Source organism: Aythya fuligula, chromosome 3, assembly GCF_009819795.1.
Source record: "Aythya fuligula isolate bAytFul2 chromosome 3, bAytFul2.pri, whole genome shotgun sequence".
Taxonomy (NCBI): Eukaryota; Metazoa; Chordata; class Aves; order Anseriformes; family Anatidae; genus Aythya; species Aythya fuligula.
The window spans coordinates 32520456-32542004 of NC_045561.1; the positions used below are offsets into that span (position 1 = coordinate 32520456).

At 45.2% G+C, this 21549-nt stretch overlaps 1 protein-coding gene across 1 annotated transcript; it reads left to right on the forward strand.

Annotated features, from left to right (window-relative positions):
* The first annotated feature begins 1323 nt into the window (after positions 1–1323).
* RSPH9 (radial spoke head component 9) lies at positions 1324–21005 on the forward strand. Its single transcript, XM_032185494.1, has 5 exons — positions 1324–1553; positions 1695–1857; positions 3163–3292; positions 3882–4028; positions 20829–21005. The coding sequence occupies exons 1-5, from the start codon at positions 1324–1326 to the stop codon at positions 20987–20989; spliced, it is 831 nt and encodes a 276-aa protein (XP_032041385.1). The 3' UTR covers positions 20990–21005.
* Positions 21006–21549: the final 544 nt, after the last annotated feature.

A 21549-nucleotide genomic window follows, 5' to 3' on the forward strand; every position in this document is an offset into this window, starting at 1 on the left:
TTCCTTTCTGATAATCTTCAGTCAGGGCAAGCAAAGATTGGAGACTGGGTGGCTTAGAAGATCCCTAACAGGCTAAAGAGCCGCTCAGCTGCTAGCATCTGGTTTGAATCCAGTTGTGGCTGACAGTGGCAGAAATTCATTATGGTCTCAGGTTGCCTCTCTGACTCGTATGAAACGAGTATGGCTTGCAGTTCTCGTGTTTACTGGCCAGCCAGCCATATCATAAAATACTACTGCAAGAAATGGTTCTAGCGACATTCATCATTATATGAGTTTACGAAGCCTGAAAACGCCTGTTCCTGTAGGGAAAATCAGGCTAAGGCACAGTGGTAGGTGACAGCGTGGACACAATTTTGTGGCCACTCCTGCACATGAGTGATTCACGTTAAATAGACGTGGTTAATCTGCAAGAATCCAAGTTCATTTTTGTGAGATTTAGGTAAAACTAATGGATCTGACTGCATGACTACAGCTCACTGAACATCTCACTTGACAGACAAGCAGGTGACAATGTTACAGGCAGCAACCCTTAATCAGTGTTTTCCTTAGGTGTGAACAGGAAATAGATGAAAAAAGAAATACAAGAATTTATGATGCGACAATGGATTTAAATGTACGTGCACATACATATATTTAAGTAGTGTACGTATAAAGATTTAAACTTCCTTAAGACATCAAACACAACTTTTATTTGTCTAAGCAGCTGGATGACCTCATTATTTATTTACTGACGTTTGTATTAGGCTGGTTTGCAAGATTTTTAGGGCAGGAGCTATTTCACGAATGTCTGTCTGTGTGTGATTCAGCAAAACAGGGCCCCACACAGTGATCCAAATAGTGTCGGTTAAAAATAATAATAATAAAAAAAGCCATCTACTTATGGAGGTGCAGGAGATAGATGGCAAGGTCAGTAAAATTATGCTGTGCAGTGAGATTCTGAGGTAATTTGTGGTGCTGGCTGTGTAAGACATGAGGAAAATGGAGCTGTTGGTGGGATCCCAGCCAAGGTGTCCTCCACCATGGGGTGTCCTCCAGCTTTTTAGGGACACCTTTGGCTTCATCCCTCTGAGGGACACCGATGGACGACACACACCCACGCGGGGCTGCACGCTTAACACACTGCTTGCCACACCGGGGGCTCGGGTAATGGGTTAGGGTTACACAGCCCTGACACACCCAGCCCTGCCCGCTCAACCTCCCCCCTCAGCCCAGCGGGGCGCGGCCGCCATTTTCCCCCCGGGGCCGCCGCGCCGTTGCCATGGCGGCCGTTGCCGAGGCGCCGCCATTGCCTGCCGGTTGCCCAGCGACGGCGACGCGGCGGCCATGGAGGCGGAGGGGCTGCCCGGCGCCCTGGAGCTGGCGGCCGGCGGCGGCGGAGCGGGGCTGAGCCCGGAGAAGCGGGCGGCGCTGGGGGCTTCGCTGGCGCTGCTGAAGCGCGACTACCGCTTCGAGGCGGTCTGGTTCTGGGGCTGCGTCCATGGCGTGCGCGGCACCTACTACATCGCCCAGGGGCTGGGGGCTGACCGCGCCGCGCCCCGCAGCCGCCTCTACAGGTGGCCGGGGGAGTGGGAGAGGGAGCGGGATGGGAGTCCCCAACCCCAAAAAGAAACGGTGTTGGGGGGCGATGGGGAGGGTTTGGGGGTCTGGAGAGAGCCCCGAGGGATGGGAGCGCCAAGGTGTGTTGTCGCCGGCAGCTTGGACTGCGTGGAGTGGAGCCTGCTGACGCCGGTGGCCAAGGAGGTGGGGGAGCAGGCGGAGAGGCTGAAGGGTCGCTTCCAGGGGGACCCGAGTTTTCAGTACGAGTACGCCGAGGTCAGCGCGGAAGATGCCGAAAGATTGCTCGAAGACGGTGTGGAGGTAAACACGACGAAACGCTTTTCAAGCTCCTTTCGCTGCAGTTGTACCCCTCGTGCCATACAGACGGCTCCTCGTATGTAATAGACAGCTGATGGGTCACAGGAACAGCCTGGGTCCTACTTGTTTAATCACAGAGTGGTTTGGGTTGGAAGGGACATTAAAGGCCACCTGGTTCCAGCCCCCTGCCATGGGCAGGGACACCTCCCACCACACCAGGTTGCCAAAAGCCCCATCCAGCCTGGCCTTGAGCACCTCCAGGGATGGGGCAGCCACAGCTGCTCTGGGCAGCCTGTGCCAGGGCCTCAGCACCCTCCGAATAAAGAATTTCTATCCAAATATTCTATCCAAATATACAATTTAAACCTACCCTCTTTTAGTTTATAGCCCTTACCCCTTGTCCTATCCCTACATTCCCTGACAGAGACCCTCCCCAGCTTTCCTGTAGGCCCTCTTTAGGCACTGGAAAACTGCTGTAAGGTCTCCATGGAGCCTTCTCTTTGCCAGGTTGAACAACCTCAACTCCCTCAGCCTGTCTTCATGTAACTGGAATATTCATAGTAATTCTGATAATTGGCATGTGTCCCAGAGGCTCCAGGCAAAATTTCCCACTTGGGGGCAGCTCTTTTTTCAGAACCAGCACACTTTTACCTGGACACCACTGACTGATGCCCGAAAAGTTATGGAAGCAAGAACGGGAGACAAGTGGGACTCCATATCTCCTATTTTACATCTGCCTAGAAAGGCTGTTCCTATGGTTTGTTCTCTAGTTCTTGGAGTATTACCCATAGGTAATGCTCCTTCCAAAATGCATGCCTTCAAGAATCTCCCTGGTCACAGCAGGTGGAATATACCCACCTTCCTGTCCTCTGTCATTGTATAGCAACAGCTTCTTGATTGAACTCTTACTTCAATTATTCCTGGACTTAGATATGGCTTAGGAATATCCTCTCTCTTTCATATTTTATTATGAGCAATTGGTACAGATCCTCACTGCAGTGTCTGAAGCTCTAGGCAGGAAGTGCAGGTATCACTCTTTCTAACTGAATAGTCAAAAGCAGCTTAATTGAGAGGGAGGAAATGGTTGAGTGAAGGGAGGGACAGGTAATTCTCTTGGGAGTCTAGACTCTGCTCCTAGCCATGTTTCCTGTCATATCTTATGAGAAGAATGGCTGATTTGTGTTCATCCTTGGGTAGCCATTGGGCACCAAGATGAGTTGGTTGTGGTTTCTATTGTCACTTTGAGTTTATTTACAGAAACAACAAGAAGGAAAGCCCTGCCTTTAAAACTTGCCTCTTTTTTAAAAGCCTGTGATCAAGGAGGAGGACCGCCTCATAGCTACGATAGACCAGATAGACAGAGCAGTTGGTATCGTCCCCCGAGGTGCATTTGTGAAGACTCCTCTTGGGTCTGTGCATGAAAACAGAAACTTTGAAGGTAAATTCCCATTGTCTTTATCAGAATCAACTGCACTTTGATCATAAAGGCTGTAAACGAAGATGACTTTCTCTCTCTAGCTGATGCTTTGATTTCAGGTTTATTTTTGACCCGGGTAAGATGAACAGGGAGGAGACAATCCGGTGCCACTCCTGCAATTCTGACTCACACCACAGAGCTGTGAATATAATCACTAATGTTCAGGTGCACGATTCAACTCTGGGAGGTGGGAGGAGAATCTCTGAGTCATTAAACCTGTAGTTTCATTTGTCTGTGTGTGGTTTATGCCAGTGTTTAGCCATTACAGCTGCAATGAGTTCATCATCTGCATATAGTATGTAACCAAACGGGCAGAGAGTTGGTCTTGCCTCAGTGCCCACTGCGTATCTGGGACTGCAGTTAGCGTGGTCCACAATGCAGCGGGGAGTAGTGCCACCCACTTGTGGCAAATCCGTGGACTTCCATGGAGTCCATTGGAGAAAGACTGTGATTCGGTCCTGTGGGCATTAGAGAAACAACGTAACTGTCTGTGATACAATGTGCATTAGCCCAGCTCACTGTATTAATGGTCAGGAATGGCTGTTTGCAGGTCTTTCTTTGACGGAGGCAAAAAAACTAAGTTCCTATTTCCATTTTACGGAGCCTAGTAACCTGAAGAATAAAACCCTGCTGGAAAAGGCTAACTGGGACCCATCCACTGACTTTCTGGACTCTCTGGAGCATGATATCCCACCAGGTAAAAACAGCAGAGTCAAGAGATGCAATGAAAGGGAAGGCAGTCTTCCCTTTCAGAGACAAGGCGTGGGTTACAGTGGCGTTGGTATGCTTTGGGGAACCCCCTGCTAACCTGTAAACATTATTCTTTACTAAACGTTATACTTAATTCCTTTTTTTAAGCAATTATAAACACTTAAAATGATAAGTGTACTAGGGCTGTTGCATCCTTACAAAAGGTCTTCTGATCACACCATCACTTCCCCCCTCAGCCTCAGTGCTGTATTCCCTCCTGACTTCTGTAAAGCCTGTGACAGCTGGTGACCCTATGGGGGGAGATAAATTCCCTGTCACTGGCGGAGTTACATGGTTTGAAGTATTTCACACCTTCCATCCCACCCAGTATTGCTTTTCTTTGCCTAAATGAGCTCTCATTAATGCTTAACTGATATCCTTGAGAGGCTGGGTTGAAACTTTATTTTGATAAACTGTGTTGGAAATACTGTAGTGTGGAATAATCGGTCCTCTAGCAGGATTATACATTGCAGAAGGAGAATGGAAGATGTGCATACTGGAATGTATCTTCAGTTCACATCTCTACTGTTCTTCTGAGCAACTGTTAAATATAATACATTGAACCTCATCCAGGGATTCCTCTGGTGAGGTATTTCTCTAAAGAGATGTTACCAGTTTGGATTTATGTTGCTGTTTTGCTTCTGGAGCTCTGAACAGGGATTTAGTTTCTCATTCAGAGAGAGTAAATCATTATATCTACCACCTGGTCTGCAGCTGCATTCCTCGTTACTGTGCTACATTTCGAAGTACATAGAATTCTACAGAACTGCTTTACGTCTGAAAAGTGGGAATGAGTGTTTTTTTTTTTTTTTTTCTCTCCTAAAAACCACTGCTTTTTGCTGATATGGTGAGTTTTTGGGTTGGGCCAAACATTTCCACATCCTGCTGTCTAGAAGAATTTTTGAGTCACAATCAGACTTCACGTTTGCTATTTTATTTCTGTTCTGGAGTAGCAAGATAGGATAGTAGGATAGTAGCTGTCCCGTGCCAGATAGAATTGGCTGTAAGAACTGGAATATATATATATATATATTTGCCCAATCTTTCCTCTGCCAAAAGAGAAGGGAGAATGAAACTAGTGAGCTGTGTCCTGAATTCTGAAAATTCTTGACTCTTCAGTGTATAAACAGCACTAAAATCAAAACTGTCCAACTTACTGCTACTGTCTTTGCTGCAGTCATTTTTCAGAAATGTAGTCTGGCCATACTGCATGTTTTTACATACACTGGCTCACTGAATTGCTCATTTAGACTCAAAAAGGAGTATGGCAAGTGGGGTTAGCTCCTAGATGCTTCCTAAGAAAATCTTAGTTGCAGTTTTGTATGGCAGTTAAGGCATTGCTTCTAGTTAGATTTTTTTTTTTTTTTCCCCCTCTCTTTTTCTAGGGTTTCTGATAGGGAGACTCTTTAGTTTTGTGAGACCTGCAGGCACAAAGCCACTGCAGCAGGAGATGAATCTGCAGTGCTTTACGTGTTTCCACTGGGAAACTGGCACCACGGGATAAGAGCCTGAAGGCTAGTTTGCATCGCAGAGCTGGTTTTTGCCAGCTTCAGTGTGATGGGGAATGGCAGCTTCTAAAGATTAGGGACCCCTTATCCTGCAGCTTCCCATCTAGTTCAAGGGTTCAGGCAACTGGCAGGTCGTGCTGTATATTAGACACAAAGATGGAGATTTTGTGGAAGTCTTTAAATCAAATGTGACTTGTAGCTCTTTGACCCAGTGGCAGGTAGGAAGTGGGACTCAGACATGTCACCATCACGTTTGTCTTCCTGTGGCAACCTGAGGTTTGGATAAGCGTGAACCTTTGCCCTCTTCCCAGGAGGCTGTTGCTCTTAATGCAGTTCTCAGTCTCCTCAGAAAAGTTACCTATTAAAGGCTACCTGAGTTCAAGTGTAGTTGAGTGCTTCTTAATGGAAGAGTAGAAGATTCATCATGGTGCCTGTGCAGCTCTGGCTGTATTGTCCTGCTCTTGCTTGGACTGAACCTGGGGATTGATGAGATGAGCTTGTCAGGCTAAGGAAGTAAGACAGGAACTGATTAAAGGATCAGCAAAGCATGCACCCTCTCTAATTGCACTCTATCATATGCAGAAAGGAGCTCTGACATTAAAGAAAGATCAACCCACCTCTTTAGCAAGCGTTCAGGCTGTCTAACGTACTGGTTGCTTGTGAAAAAGTGGGGGTAAAAAAAAAAGGAAGAGGGGACAGACACAAGCTTTGCGCTGATTTTATCAGTGTGGCTCCGCTGAAGTCTCCCATTCTTGGTTGCAAAGCTTTTGAACTCTGGTTCTTGGATCACTTTCTTTCAACTCTGCCAGTGCATGTTAGTCCTGATCGAGAGCAGACAATGCTTTCTCTATTTCTTGACATGTTGTTCACAGTTCTGGCAAATCCCCACATTTTGACCTGAAGCTTTTCCTGTCTTTCCTGGCTAGCTCCTTTCTTGAACAGTTGTTATCTGAGTTGAAGCAGGAATTTCCAAACCTATTGCATTCAGAATAGATTGTGACTGAAGCAGAGAATTGTTTTTCCCCTCAGCAAATACATAAAAAATGGACCAGTAGGTGAGCAACATCTCAGTGATGTTCACAGCCTGAATTGGCTAGAATTACCCCAATATCTTAAAAGACCTAAAGAACAGGACTGAGGGAGGAAAGGCTGCTTTTTTTTTTTTTTTTTTTTTTTTTTTTTTTTTTTTCTCCCCTGTCTAAATGTAACAACTCTGTTGGAATAGTTTTCTTTATTAATTGGAGACTGAGCATCTGTGATGGTTATCAAGAGGGTAACTGTCAGAAAGTGGCATGTCGTTATGGGAGAACAGAGGTGTCTTACAGAATGGAAGGCTGGAGGCAGAGAGAAGATTTTATTTGACAGCTGAGAGGTGGGAAGAAAGGAAGCTAAAACCAGGTTGAATCAAGGATGCAATGGTAAAAGCAGAGAGTTTAGTGCAAGAGTACAGCAACTGGAGTTTTATAACAAAACTGTCTGCCGCCCTTATCTTTACCAGTGATATCTGTGGTGATTGCAGGTTCCAGATTCTGCTCGTGTGTCTATCTTTGTGGTTATCTGTATACTTTAAGAGTTCAGAATATGTTGGTGCTCCTCCCCTGATCACACTGAGTCTGTCTGCTTTTTCTTGGGATCTCAGCTCCCAGAGGCAAGTGACTATGTGACTTTTTATAAAAAACAAACAAACATTTTTTTTTATGATTGGAGAGAAAAGTGGGAGAATGTGAACACTACCTTCTCATAGACAAATTCAGTCTGCTTACCCCCTTTTAAGATCTCCAGCTCTGAGCAAAACTCGTGAATTTGAGTGGCCTGACTCATGATTTTTGAACATGGGTGGGTTGTGATACTGATCTCCTTGTCACCACAGTATCAGATCATGCAATGCTTCTTTCTGATCCAAATGGCCAGCTGGCCAAAACGTTGCGTGCTGAGATCTGTAGGTTTTACTGGCCATATGTCTGCATTAAAGATAAGCTTGTTTGCTCTAGTCTAAGCAGACAATCTGCTCAAATTTATGCACAATTAGATGTAGCCTTTGAGCTGCTGGCAGATTGCCAGTGCCGTCCTTTCTGTTGCATGGAGTTCGGCACCATGGGCAATAGCATTTCAGGAACTAGAGTTGTGGCAGTTTTACATGTGCTTGTAGATAATAAAACAGCAAAGCAAACAGCAGTAATTCCTAGCATGCCTATAGCGTTTTCACTTGACCTAATGTTGGGTGGATATGAAACAATAGTCACTTGTCACACACTGACATGACGGGGAAAGTGAAAATGGAGAGGAAAGGATGACTTTACTGTGACCATCGTACCAGTTTAGGCACTGCTACATTCTGAAGGAAAAGGATGGGAGGAAGCCTAGGGTACTAGTGTAGAATGGAAAGCTTGGGAGGAACTAAAATTGGGGATGGATAATTCAGTTCTTAAACTTTGAAAATACACTTCAGAAAAGCAATAAATTGACTTTGAAGGTTTGCTACAGATTACTGACTCAGATCACTTTGATATGGAGATAAGGGACACCAACAGGGCGCTGTTAAAAAACGATGCAGAAGGGGAGGTTTGTCAGAGGCAAAGGGAAAGAAAATTGTAGATAGGAAAAGATATGAGTAAAACAGGAATTCTGTGAGAAGAGTTTAGTCAAAAGTCATGGCTCCCAGTCAAGAAACAGCAACTTTTGGCTCAAAGCCTACTGCAGTTTGTTGATGTCATAAGAGCAAGAATTAGAATTAAAAATCAATATAAAAGGAAATGTAGAAAGTCAGGTATGATTAATGATCAATATAAATTGGAATTTATAATGAATAAGAAATGACAAAGGAAGACAGAATAACCTGGAGTAATTCATTGCTGGCTTGTTTGACAACCGTAAGAAAAATTTTTTTCGGGTATATTGACAGGAAAAGAAAGCATAGTAAGGGTACTGGAATCCGTCACTAATTGGCGATGGTAAAATGGCTGATAAGAACATGGAAGGGCAGAAATGCTCAACAATTTTTTTTTTTTTTTTCTGGTTTGTATTTGGAATGAAAATAAGAATATGGACTTGCATCAAATGAAGACAATAAAATACTCTTTCAGGCGGTTTTCAGACTATTTGCTAAGTGAGAGAAGGATTAGACAACCTTTACTGTGGGCCAAAACATGAGAATGGCAGAGCCAGAAAAGTTGCTCCTGAATGCATTATCTCAGAAGACTTGTGGCATACTTATGATGCTAACCTTTAATAAATCCCAGCATTGCAGAGATCCTCCCCTAAACTAATCTTGATTAGTAGTTGTGATTCAGAAAGCTCTGAATGGGTGTGTTCCTGGAAGGGGTCAGAAGGGGTTTCAGCTGGGACTGGTGCCAGTGCTGATATTCTTCAGTGTATTTATAAATGATATAGAAATGCAGGAGTGGTGGAGAGACAGATAATGACAAAGGCGAGACACCCACAGAGACCTGGTAAACTAAGCTTACTTAAATAAAGTACGTTTTGGTGTAAGTGCAAAATCAAGTATACAAGAACAGGGAGCACGAGCGAGGCTGAGAATTGTATTCTGGAAGCTGTGGCTCTGAGAGGAAATCCAGACACAACCCACTGAGCACAAGCTCTCAGTCTCATGTTGAGACTTAAAAAGGCTAATATGATCTGTAGATGTATAAACAAGGGCGTAGCAAATAGGAACTGGGAGGTGACTTTACTTTTGCTATACTGCTGGTGGGATCAGGGCTGTATTACTGCACATTGCAAAACTAGAGAAGTTGCAGAAAAGAGCCACAGAATGATTCAAGGGCTGGTGAGAGACATAAACAGTTCAATCTGTTTATCTTGCAGAAAAGAACACGAGAATGACTGTATTACACTGTGTAAATACTCCACGGAGTTTAAGTATTGGGTACTGAAGGTCTAGTATAGCGGAGAAAACCATAACAGGAACCAGCAGCTGGAAATTACAGCTAGAAAAACCGAAAGGAAAAACTAGGTAGAAATCTTAAGAGCGGAATGATTGCCTGCTAGCAAGGGCAATGGATGAGTGCATTTCTTGGTATCTTAGCGTCATGCTGGATGCCATGCTGGGAGATGTGTCCTAGCCAAATGGAAACACAACCTGAAATACAAACACAAATACTAGATGTGAGTAATTGAGTTCAATTTAATTGTCAGTGGTATGTGGGAGCCCAGAACAGATGACTTCCTGGTACACCTTGGGAAATTTGGTGACAGCTATGGAGAACGATGCTTGGCTTCTTCATTACCAGTGACAATGACACAAAGGTGACAGCGGGTTCCTAAGGCAGTGACTCCAAGTGCAGGGCTCTCAATACAGCTGGCTTTACTTCCCGAGCTGTAACACAGGAAGGCTAAAAAGAGCATTGAGGAGACTCCTGACTTATCACTGTCCATCACGGAGTGTGATCTGAAGAGCTGAGATTTCCTCAGATGCAGTTGCTGACTAACACAAGGAGAGATTTTATGGCATTGACCTAAATGAGTAGTATACAGAGGGGGGATAATGATGAGTCCACATGTCCACATGCTGCTTCACGATTCAGTTAGAGGGGGCGTAGAACTGTCTAGACAGAAGATTATTTTATCTCTTCACCCAAAAGTGCAGTGCTTTGGGAGTGTTCCTTTTACAGCATTACAGACAGGGCTTTGTGACTATTTCCTTGACTTTGGGCGCTAGCCTTTCTTTAAACTTCCTGAACAGTAGCCTGGCTTAGAATGCTAACCTCCTGTCCTCTGAGCTTCATTAGCACACTCTTTATCAGTTTAGCAAAACCTTGTGCTTAATGGGGCCTTGACGATGGAGAGGCTACATTTTTAAGTGAGAGAGAGTTTCCTTTGGCCACTCTCAAGGGCCATTTTGGTAGCCTCATCTCGCCTACCCCAAAAGCCCAGGTACTGGGAGGAAGAGGCCCAGGAGACATGAACCTGCTTTATCTCCATGCATTAACACAGCTAATTAACTCCCTTTTGGACTGTCCCCCCACCCCCAGGCGATTAATCCCCTATCAGCCTCCAGTCTCCAGCCATTCGAAGAGTCTGTGTCTGCAGAGGTATTTACAACCCCAGCTAGCCAGCAGAGTGCGAGCCGGGCTGTTATCAGGGCTCGAAGACAAATGGCTGCCTATCTCCCCAGTGGCCTTGCAAAATCCAGCGAAGTGCTATGCTGTGCTGGCCACCTACTTTCACCCAGCCTCCCTTCTCCGCTAACATTTCACAGATGTGACCTGAGCCCTCCCCTTTCATTGCTTAACAATAAGCAGCACCTCCCCAGCTCTGTGAAAGCTGAGAGCAAGAGCACTTTACTTCTTAGCCTGCCAAGAGCCACACGGGGACAAGGCTTTTCAAGCTGTCTCACTGAAATCCAAACTAAAAGACCCATAATGAATGAGAGGGCAGTGCTGCGTGTTAGCAAGGGAAAAAAAAGAGGTAGCCAAAATGTAAACCAAAATACCTCCTGTGGCTCGTAGCTATCCTCGTTCCTGTTTAGGAGAGGTAATCCTCAGACTCAGTGAATCTGTGAAACTGAGCAATGGTATCTCTTGGAGTTACCTGACATTTAAACAAGTGGTTTCAGCAACCAAGCTTTATAGGACGGTGGCACGGAGGGAGTACAACAGATGTCTGTGGATCAGAACAGCTGGTGGCTTTCAGATGTGGGGATTGAACTGAGCAGTTGGCTTAATGGGTTATTAATTAATTGGTGTTTTTTATCTGGTACCTGAATTTCTCTGTTAAAACTGAAGTCAGATATAATTCTAGGGTGGCTGTAGCTGCTGGTTTCCAGCAGGGTGCACTATGGTGCCAGCATTCTCAGCGTTGAGCACAGAAAAAGAAACTACAGAAAAGTAAAACGAGGAAGAAAAGCACCAAGAAGATCAGATCGAGAAGGTAAAGCCTGGGTTCCCAGGCTGTGTGTGGTGTATTGACATCCTGAACGGTAGGTAAGGAGATGAAGAGATCCAGGCTTAGGCAATTTCTGGAATGGTCACTGGATTTTTAAAAAGCTTTTTCAGCATCCTTAGTGACCAGAGGCATGCAATGGATGTACCAAACACATAAGCATGTTTCCTACCTCCTACAAAGGTAGAGCCACTCTTCATCGTTGCTAGTGATGTTGGACTAGGAGGGAGCCTTTAGAAGCCAGAGGCTTTAGAGGTTAGCTTTTAGAGGCCACTCTTAGAGAGGCCCAAGAAAGTTCCCTGGGAACAATCCAAGATGCTGTCGCTCCTACAGGTGTGGTCCTTGGTGGCAGCACAGCAGGAGGACTCCAGAGCCAGCTGGAGAGCCAACTTTTGACTGGCTGTCCATGATCTGCCTTGCTTTCTGGAAAGGAGTCTGTTTTCCTTTGGCTTTGTGTCTGCGGGTAATAAAAGAGTGCATTCACTACTTTTGGGTCCTAGGTCTGTATCACCTCAGGGGGTTTGTTTAGTCAGAGGCCTTGGGTGAGTTTATCCTGGATCAGGGCTGCCCATCAACAGTGGTGGGGACTTTCACCCTCCTGACTGCTGCAGTGAAATAAGGAGGACGGAAGCACAGTCTTCGTAGCAACTTTCCAGGGATTGTGTTCAAGATTTGTTCCTCCTCAGTAAAGGAAAACATTGCCCGCCCAGTTCCTGGTTCACTGGATGTGAAAAGGAGATGAACTTCCAGTTGAGCTGATGGGGAAATGCTGGTAAAGCCTCAGAACCAGGAACTGTAGTTTTATCACTCTGTTAGCCTCGAGCTAAACCCTTTTTTTAGGGAATGATGAAAAATCACTCGAAGAGGAAATCCCAGGGCAGTCTGTCTGTTACTGGAAGTCGGAATGAGCCCTAAGCAGGTCAGCTTTTGCTCGCAGTGATCTATTTCTGAAGGGGCTCCACGTGAGGAGGTGCGGTTCCTGCCTGTGCAGCAGCTGGCATTGGTGCCAGCTCTTTGCACGTGGCTTTCCTCTGCCGTTTGCTGCTCCTTTGGCTGTACAACTTTTGCAGAGAGGGAGTCAACGGGCACTGCTTTTGCTGTCCACAAATTCTGCATGCTGAAGGGGTGTGTGGCTGTGCGTGGAGGAAAAAGGTCGAGGGACAGTTGATCTGTGGGCGTATTTGTACAGCAGTTGTGCTGTGCATAGGTTTCCAGGCTATTCCAGGTACTAGAAGATGCTTAGCCATCCTTAGTCTATCCTTCCTTAGTCTAAAGCTTTGGAATTAGCTTTAATATCACCCTAGCTGTACTGTGCTGTGTGGGCATGCTCTGAGTGACAGTATTCTCAGCAACTGGTAAACTCTTCAGGTAATTTGGGCCAGAATTTGTATCTAGCCTAGCATGAAAACATCCACTGTTCGTGATCTGTGCCCTGCCATCTGTTCTTCATCCCAAGTCCTTTTAACTAGTCATGCTAACTTGATGAGGAGGTGAGAAGTACACCTTGGGGACTGATGGGGTTTGTAGCCTCGCCCCTCCTGCAGGAGGGTGAATTGGATGTGCTCTAAGCATTCAGTGGGCTTTGAATCCCAGCATTGACTGCTTTGTGCTCTCTCAGAATTCAGAGATCAATGTGAGGTTCTTTGCTCGTAATCCAGCCCCTGTTCATCATTATCACCTCCTCAAAGTGGCCAGTGCTTTGTTATCAGGAGAGGCAAAATCTTACAAGGTGGCCATAATCTCCTCTGGGAGTCAGACAGATATTCTCCCTCGGGTAAGAAAGTGACAGTGACCGAAAGCTCTAGGGGGAAGATGGCTAGAACAAAGCTGTCCATTGCATCCTTTCATCAAACTGTTAATCTTTCTTTCAAAGACATCACATTTGTTTGGTGACAAAAGCCCCAAAGAAGCTGAATTGAGCCTGAAATCCTGTAGCAAGATTTAGAGGAAGCGTCTTTCATTCAGAGCGGGGAGGAGCGAGAGACTCCTTCTTTTTCTTCCTGCGAACCAATGGGCTCACAGAAGTCCACGAAGGTGACGGATTAATGCAGGGGCTCCCCAGGTAGATGCTACGTGACTCCTGGCACGCTCCAAAAACGTTTCCACAGCGACCAGCTGAACAAGAAATATGGAGTGTGACAGGATCCAGCATAAACCTGTGCTGTGGAAGGAGGGTGTTCTGCTGCTCAGAGGGATTTCTAAATTTACTGCAGAGGACCCAAGATACAATGATCCGTATTTTTGTTGTCATTATCCAAACAGAAGGGATTTGAATTAGTTTTTCCCGCTATTTAGAAGTTTTGATTGCATATTGTCTTGTTTCCTCTAGTGCACAGCACCATTCCGAATCCTTGTTCTGGCTGCTTTCTGTGCCAAGACCACATCTTTTTCGTAACAAAACAGCAACAACAAAAAAGTAAAAAACTAGCTGGTGGGAGAAAGGATTCTGGTGCTGTTCTAATTATCACGTGGATTTAGGACTAACAGGCAACGTAACTGGGCTAAAAGGGAGGCTGTAATTAGATATGCGTTACTCCTGGGCTAGCTTTGTCAGTGCTTCCCATCCTCTGCTGCTCATTTATGTCTGTGTATTGTCCCTCCTTTTGTATCCACATTGCTGGCTGTGCACCCAGATTCCAGCTGGAAAAATAACTTTATTTTTGACTAGACTATTTTTCAACCAGATCGTTTCCCTGACCTCGTTTGCTGAGCAGTAAATAAAACACTTTTGCAGGCTTCATGATGAAGGAGTGATGAGGGTGGGAATAAAGGTTTGAGGGCAGAGGCTGCTTTGACTGAATTAAACAGCACTGATGTCAGATGTCTAGGTATGGCCCGAATTTCACCTGAATATTGTGAATGTGGGACAAAGCTGCAACCCTGGAATCTTCCTCATCAGCAGGAAGCCTCTGAAGTAGGACTGGTTTACTTTGAGGTTTGGGCATGGTTTTATTTGTGTGTCAAAGATGTGGCAGGCATTAGGACCACGCAAGAGCCTCCTGGCAGCATCTGCCTGTTTGTAAGCTCCACTTTCCTGGCTCTGGTGGCTTTTTAAAATAGTAGTGAACCTGCAACCAGTCTGTGTTTCTATTTAATTGTTATTAAATAGTTACATGGGGAATTGGAAATATTGACAGCAGTGTTAACATATGGGGTGCAGGTGGCGTGTCAAGCAAATGAAAGAAATTTAGTTTGCAGCCAGTAAGTGGCACGAAGGAGTTTGAGCCCCGCAGTGTTTGGATGCGTCCTTCTGGCTGGTAGGCTGCGTGTGAAACGTCCGTGTGGTGAAATTTGTTGAGAGCCAGAGCAAAGTGACCTTTCCTTACAGCTGCTCTGCTTTGCAATTGCTCTTTGTTCCCTATAGACAGTGAGTTAGGAGTAGGAAGCTCTCCCCAGCGTAGGATTTTCTGCTGGAGGGAAATGGAAGTTACGTCCCAGGGGTGTAGTGGAGCGCTGTCAGAACTAAGTGCCTGGGGTCACACAGCCAAGCAGCAGCTGCTTTTGCAAAGGGAAATGGTTGTGTTCGCCCTCGCTAGGTGTTAATATTTGTCCTGTAACTCAGTACTTTCCTCTCACTCTGGATTGACTGCAGAATGACGCATTACGACCTGCTCTTGCAGCAGCATATTGTGTTATTGGTAAGTGCAACCACGGCGTAGCTGCTTTTCCCTAGAGGCATTTCCTTCTTTGAAGAGGAATTGATAATGTCACTTTTATGACCCTGTGTGAGCTTGTGCGACATGGAGTCTGTGTCGGGCTGTCTAGCTTTTAAAGCTGTTTCTTCTCAAGCTTGCTCTGAAATTAAGCGTTGCTGAATCACCTCCAAAGCAGCGATGTTATGAGAGGTCATACTGAAAGTGGACCAGTTACAGCAGGAAACTTCTCCTGCAAACAGCCCTCTTAAAAGGCTTTTGTTTAAAAGCTAATGTTTCATGCACCCTCTGAATTGCAAGATTCAGCCCATAGCCGAGACAGACGCAGGGGATGAGACAGGGATTTCTATTGGCGACTGCAAGGGAAGAAGAAGCTGAGAAGAAGGAGGTTGACTTTTGAAATTCAGCCCTGGTGTCCTGGCAGCTGTTGAAGGGCCATAAAAAAGGCAGCGGTTTAACACTGGGTGAGCATCAGGATCTTCAAAGTGCTTTCTTGTTTGGAAAGTTGTAAGGAACTCCTCAGAATTCCTGCCTGGGTTTGGAGGGGTGGAGGCTGCAGCCTGCTCCAAAGGGGGAATAGGAAGCTCCAGATCTTCATCCAGCGGATATTTTTCCCATGCTCTTTCCTCCCACACAGCAGCTCCCTCCCTTCCCTTCTGGAGCAGTAACAGGCAGCGCTTGGCTTCCTTAGGTTTGCTGGGTGCAGCTTAAGAACTATTTTGCTCATTTAAAAATATGTATTTTGAAGAACAGAAACCTTATCACAGCAGTGTTGCCATGAAAAATCTCTAGCGTGAGAGCTATGACCTCCACTTCCCTGCACCTCATCAAGCTTTGCATGATGAGCGAGTTAACCCCGCTGCTCGATTTAGGGACGACACAGGCTGCACCTCTTGCTCAGATGCAACTTAAAAGCAGTGTTTAACTGTAGGAAAGCCAGCTCTAACTTGCCATCTCCTAGTTGTAGTTGTATTCCCTCCAATGCAAAAAATAATACATATATATCTATATATGTTTTCCTGACTACTTCTATTGAGGATTCTTGGTGTACCTTACAGGCTGATGTTCTGAGCTTCCCAGTCACACATTAAGAGACACCTCGCCTGAAAGAGGTGTAATGGTGAGCACAGGGGTAATGATGAGCCAATGTTGGAAAGGATTTGAACCCTGCATCCTGCTTCAGTATTTTTATATTAATTCAGGCCCACACCTACCCATTTTACTCTGAGAACTGATTATAATAAAGTGAAGTTTATTTATTGAAAAAGATAAATGCAGCACCTATTTTTCATAATTCTCCTGATCCCTTTTTATATTGTATTATTAAATGCATTTCTAAAGCTTTCTCTTGAAGGAGAAAGAAGGAACGTTCATTTTAAACTATTATTTTATGCTGTTCATTTGCTACTGATTAAAATAGTTTGAGTGTTTTACAACAATATTTAAAGCTCCTGCAAGAAAGGTGGGGCTGAAAAAACATCACATTGTTTGAAGATTGTGAGATTTGAGCTGTGATGGAAGACAATACAAGTTGTCTTGGATCTTTCAAGGAGAACAACTCCATGTCTCTTAAATTCAAATATTAACTTTTGTTTTCTGGACTGTTTCCTTGAATGTAGCTAACATGGTGAGGAATGGAAAAAATCAGTACTGAGATTCTGGACTGTAATTCAACTAAGCTTTAACAAAAAGAACCGAGGTAAGCAGGCAAGTTCCAGAACTTGGTCGTGATATCTTCTTTGAAGGCAGCCACCAGCATTGCGTTATCAAATGCAGTTTCTGAATGGGTTTTCTGCATTGCAGGAGTGCAGTCTGGAAAAGTTTACTGAATGAATTCAGCTATCAAAGATGATTAGAGACATCTTCCCAGTGATTTGGTTAGTAAATGATGAAAGATGGCACTGCTGCTGCCATTTGGTGCTGCACAGTTAATAGCAGCTCTATGACTGGGCACTGTCATGGCTGAAAACAGGACCTAAGTCAAGATGGCATTAGAGTTTCAGGCAGTTACTTATAATTCATTCTGATCTCAGCCTCTGTACGTTGTGATGGTCCAGCTGGGATTGCCTTTAAGCACCCTGCTTGCTTTGTTCAGGTCCTCGTTTCACAAGTAGTCTTATGTAGCATCAGCAAAACTTTATTGTCCCCATTTGCATAGAAGTAGATGCAGAATCAAGGATCAGAGAAGAGCTGGGAAGTATAATGTAATATTCCTCAAAGGCCTTGCATGTATGAAATGACACATCTGAGCCCTTTGAGACTTTGCAGCTTGGACTGATGGTAGGAAAATGAAGCAGTTGCCCATCACAGCCTTCAGAGATCTAGCATAAAAGTCTTCAGTTACATCTGTCCATTTCTGCCAGGTCTGAAAGTGTATGGGAAGCTCGTTTGATCAGTAGAGTTAACTGTTGATGAATACTCTACAGAGATTGATAAGCCTGTGTGACACTGGGTAAATGTTCTGAGGAGACTGTGGGTCCATGTAGTGTATTTTTGCAGAAAAAAGATACGTGGATTTAATCAAGCAGAACTTGATTTACTCTACTTTCTCTGTGAATTTGTCCAACAACAGTCTTACTACAAACGTAGGATCCGAGAGCATTAGCATCCCTGTTTTCCCTCACACCTTTCCCACTTAATGTGCTTCAGGCATTTGTTTTTTGACTACAGGTAGTTTGGGGCAGAGAGTTCATCTGTGTGCATGAATACGAATGTATGCATATTTATATACACGCATAGAAGCTATCACGTATACACAAGGTGCTGGATGCTTCCAGTATGCTGGGAGGCATTAGCAAGCTAGATAATCCCTACGGGCTTTCACCACCCAGCAAGGCAAGACACAACCCTATCCTTGACAGACTTGCTTTTCAGAGGACTGGTCCAAAATCAGACAATGGGAGTTCTTCATTCCATTATTTTCTTGTCAGAGAAACTCTTCCAAAAGTTTACAATCCTCCCTGCAAATCGACATGTAAAGCTGCAGCAAAGCCCACCAGTCTCTGGATGAAAGGCTTGCAGACCATTTCTGCAGCTTGATGCTGCAAAAAACCCTGAGCCGAAAGAAAAGTCAGTTCAGTGTTAGAAATGGAAGTTATTTGTCACGATTACAGTCAGACCTATTTGCTTGCCACTTGTTGTCCAACACCCTCATGCATAGACTAGCTACTGCCACTAGCAAATGCTGAAAACTTCAGAAGCAAAGTTCACAAAGCAATTTGAAAACTTGTGCTTTGACAGCAGGTGACTTTTCCCTCAGTCAATGGATGATTTACCTTGTGGTGGAGGGTTCCCCAGCTAGGCTGCCATGCAATCCAAGTAGTTTTTCAAGAGCATGTGGATTTTGTAGGAGATTCATTCAGTCAGAATTTCTCATCTCTGTGCCCGAACCATGATGTGTGTGTTTACCCCAGCTATGACAAAGATCCAGCCGTTTGTTTCCCTGTGTGTGGCACTGGAGAGGCTGCGTGGGAGACTTGAGCTTGCCTTGTATGGGAACCCACTGCTTATGGAGACACCAGCTCATGTTTTATCTCGGACCTGCACAAGAATCCCTGCACAATGCAAGGAAGGTGCAGAGATGGCATACCTGTACTGATCCTGCTCTGTATTAGTCAGTGTTTGGCTTTACTGTCATTTCCAGCTGTTTGTCTGTAGTGTAAACACAGGGCTGAGTGAGTCAGAAGCAAGCCCTTCATTGCAGAAATCTCTTCAGTCTTTACAGACTGTGAATATCCTCTTTGTACTTCTGTACTGCAGCCGGGGGCAGTTTGTCAGAAAGTTCAGTGGCTGTCACAGAAGGTGAGGGGGTTCTCGTGGACCTTTTAGTTCCATGTTTGCACGTAGTCGAAGAGGGTGCTTTAAAAGGTAACAGAACAAAGATGGCATGGGAATTATGTTGTGTATTATAATATAACCTACCTGTGCAACTTGCTACTGAAAGACAGGAGAAGCAATCATGACCAACAAAGTTCTGAAAAGAACAGAAATACAAAGAACAGGCAGAAAACAGCTGAGTGGCAGCACTCGTGACGCCTGGTTTTACAGGACCTTGAATCGTGTTATTCCTTCGTCATTCTGCAGCCACCACACGTATTTCCTTTCAGCATCACTTCCCTCCTCCCTCAAGAAATTACCTGTTGTAGTTGGCCATCAGCTGGGTAAGAGACTACATGTACTGTGAGGGTGCAAGACCCCAAAGCCATGCAACCACCAGTTGCCCAAGCTAGCTGTTGCCTTTTGGCTACTGGGCAAGCCTCCCAGCCTGTGCTGTGTGCAGCTGCTGGCAGACCAAACACGTAGCTTCAGGAGCTGCGGTCAACCCCTGGACCCTGTCCTGTGGAGAGCTGTCGTAGGAGCTTGGGGGTGTTGAAGCCCTTCATCTGATGTGACTAAAATTGGCCAAGAACCAGAGGTTACTGTGATGTGTGTGGGGGGGGACGGCAGCTGACAGCAATCACAGAAGCCCTTCCTCAGGCGAACCACGACATGAGTAAGCGTGAGTCAGAGCACAAACTGATGAACCTAAAATTACCTACAAGGATGAATAGAGTCTAACTGGCCCAACACATTACGGGCTTTCCGCTTACTCTGGAATTGGCAGTTTTTTGGCATTGGGTGCATATGGATTTACAACTTAACTCTAGGCCAGCAATAGCCAGATAGCTCCAATTGTGGGTGGTGTTTTTTTTTCTTTTGATTTGGGTCTGCTGCTTTTGCTTTTAGATGGAGATTCGGCAAGAACCTTCTTCCCTACATCGCAGCCTCTAGGCATTACTGATTTGGTGCTGAAGCCCTATTTTCTTCTCCTTGGCAGCTCCTTGCCCCTAGCATTGAATCCAAGTTGATGCTCCAGCCCCCTCCCCTCCGGCATTGTTTCCAGGCTGTTGTGTCAAACACAAAACAAATACTCAGTGGCTCAGAGCTCCTTGCATCCAGGAGAAATTGCATTTTCACACTGGCTCTGGGCTTCCTCTGCAGAGCCAAAGCAAAATTAATGCTGAAGCTAATCCCTTTGCCCCTACCATGCACATCCTCGTCAACGGTGGAGCCAAAAAAGGACTGAATAGAATTAACCTTTTCTGTAAATTTCTCTGAGACAGGAAATATCCTGCTTTTAGCTTTCTTTTTTTCCTCTTTCCCAGTTGCTGCATTAGGGAAAAGTCTTTCCTGAAGCAGGAAGAGTGCCTTCTTCTTCCTTCTACTAATGCTGTAAGTTTATTTTGAGGAGAAATTTCATACCCGGGCGCATTTGTCCAGGATTGCCATATAGCTAGTAACTAGACCAAAAGGGTAGCAGAGCTTGTTAGAGTAACTGCTGCTGATTCAGAAGCCGCCAAAAATAGCTGCAGCCTCTCCTAGGGTGAAGTATACAAGTCTGGAACCCCAGGAGATCCTTCCTGTGATGCATGGCATTACTTTTATGGCTGTAGGAATGTGCCCGTGTGAAACTAGATGCAAACACCTGGAAATGAAGGCAGCCAATAACGCTGAACTGCCGGAAGAAGAAACAGCAGTGAGGTTTCTGCTCTGACTTCCCTCTTTTCAAGTGTCAGGAACTCCAACGTACCGATGCATTCTTGTGCACTGTTAACTTGTGAGGCAGAACACACCACGATCCTTCTCCCTTGCTGCAGGAACACCGCGCTTCTTTGCGGTAGTGACTCATTAGCACGTATTCTCCTACAGGCTCCTGGACTGTCCAGCCAGAGAAAGGAGGCGCTGTGGTGGTGTTGAGGAGTCTGCTCTGGCCGGGACTGACGTTCTACCACGTCCCAATGACTAAGCAGTATGGCTACATCTACTTTGGCACTGGTGAGAAGAACTTAGATCTGCCTTTCATGCTGTGACATGCTTCTCCGCGATGAGGACTCAAAAATATTTAGATTTTGCACTTCGGAGATTTTGTTTACTGCTTATTCTATAAATGTATAAAACATCTGCAATTTGAGCAGTATTCTTTTGTGCCTGGACTCTAGCCTCGATTCTTGTCCTAGGTTGGAAATCAAATCTACGCAATCTTTTTGTGTACAAAGCCACCACAACTCATCTGGAGGCAACACAAACCAATACCTGCTGTCACCCATGTATGCCAAACAAAATTAGAGTTTCTGCCTGCTTTTGGAGTCACAAGTTGACAGCTGGTGCATGCTCTAAGTGATCCTTACTAAACCCTGAACTAGAGAAAGGCCTATTGAAGACAGGGCTGATTGTTTTGTGTTTCGGGTGTTAGGCTTCACCAAAATTAGAGGGGTCTTCCCAGCTCATGGCACAAAAATTTAGGAAAAAAAAATAACTGTAGGCATCACCTAGTTGTTTGCAAAATTTTCTCATTTGGTTTCACCTCAAGGCTTTATCCAGTGACTTTTCCATTTGTAGAACTCACTGAGCAGAGCTACCTGGGCTAGAA

Excerpts from the sequence above, each read along its gene's own strand:
- RSPH9 (XM_032185494.1), top strand. The coding sequence starts at position 1,324 with ATGGAGGCGGAGGGGCTGCCCGGCGCCCTGGAGCTGGCGGCCGGCGGC. Across the intron at positions 3,293-3,881 it reads TGAAAACAGAAACTTTGAAG|GTCTTTCTTTGACGGAGGCA; the intron begins GTAAATTCCCAT and ends GGCTGTTTGCAG. Across the intron at positions 4,029-20,828 it reads GGAGCATGATATCCCACCAG|GCTCCTGGACTGTCCAGCCA; the intron begins GTAAAAACAGCA and ends ATTCTCCTACAG.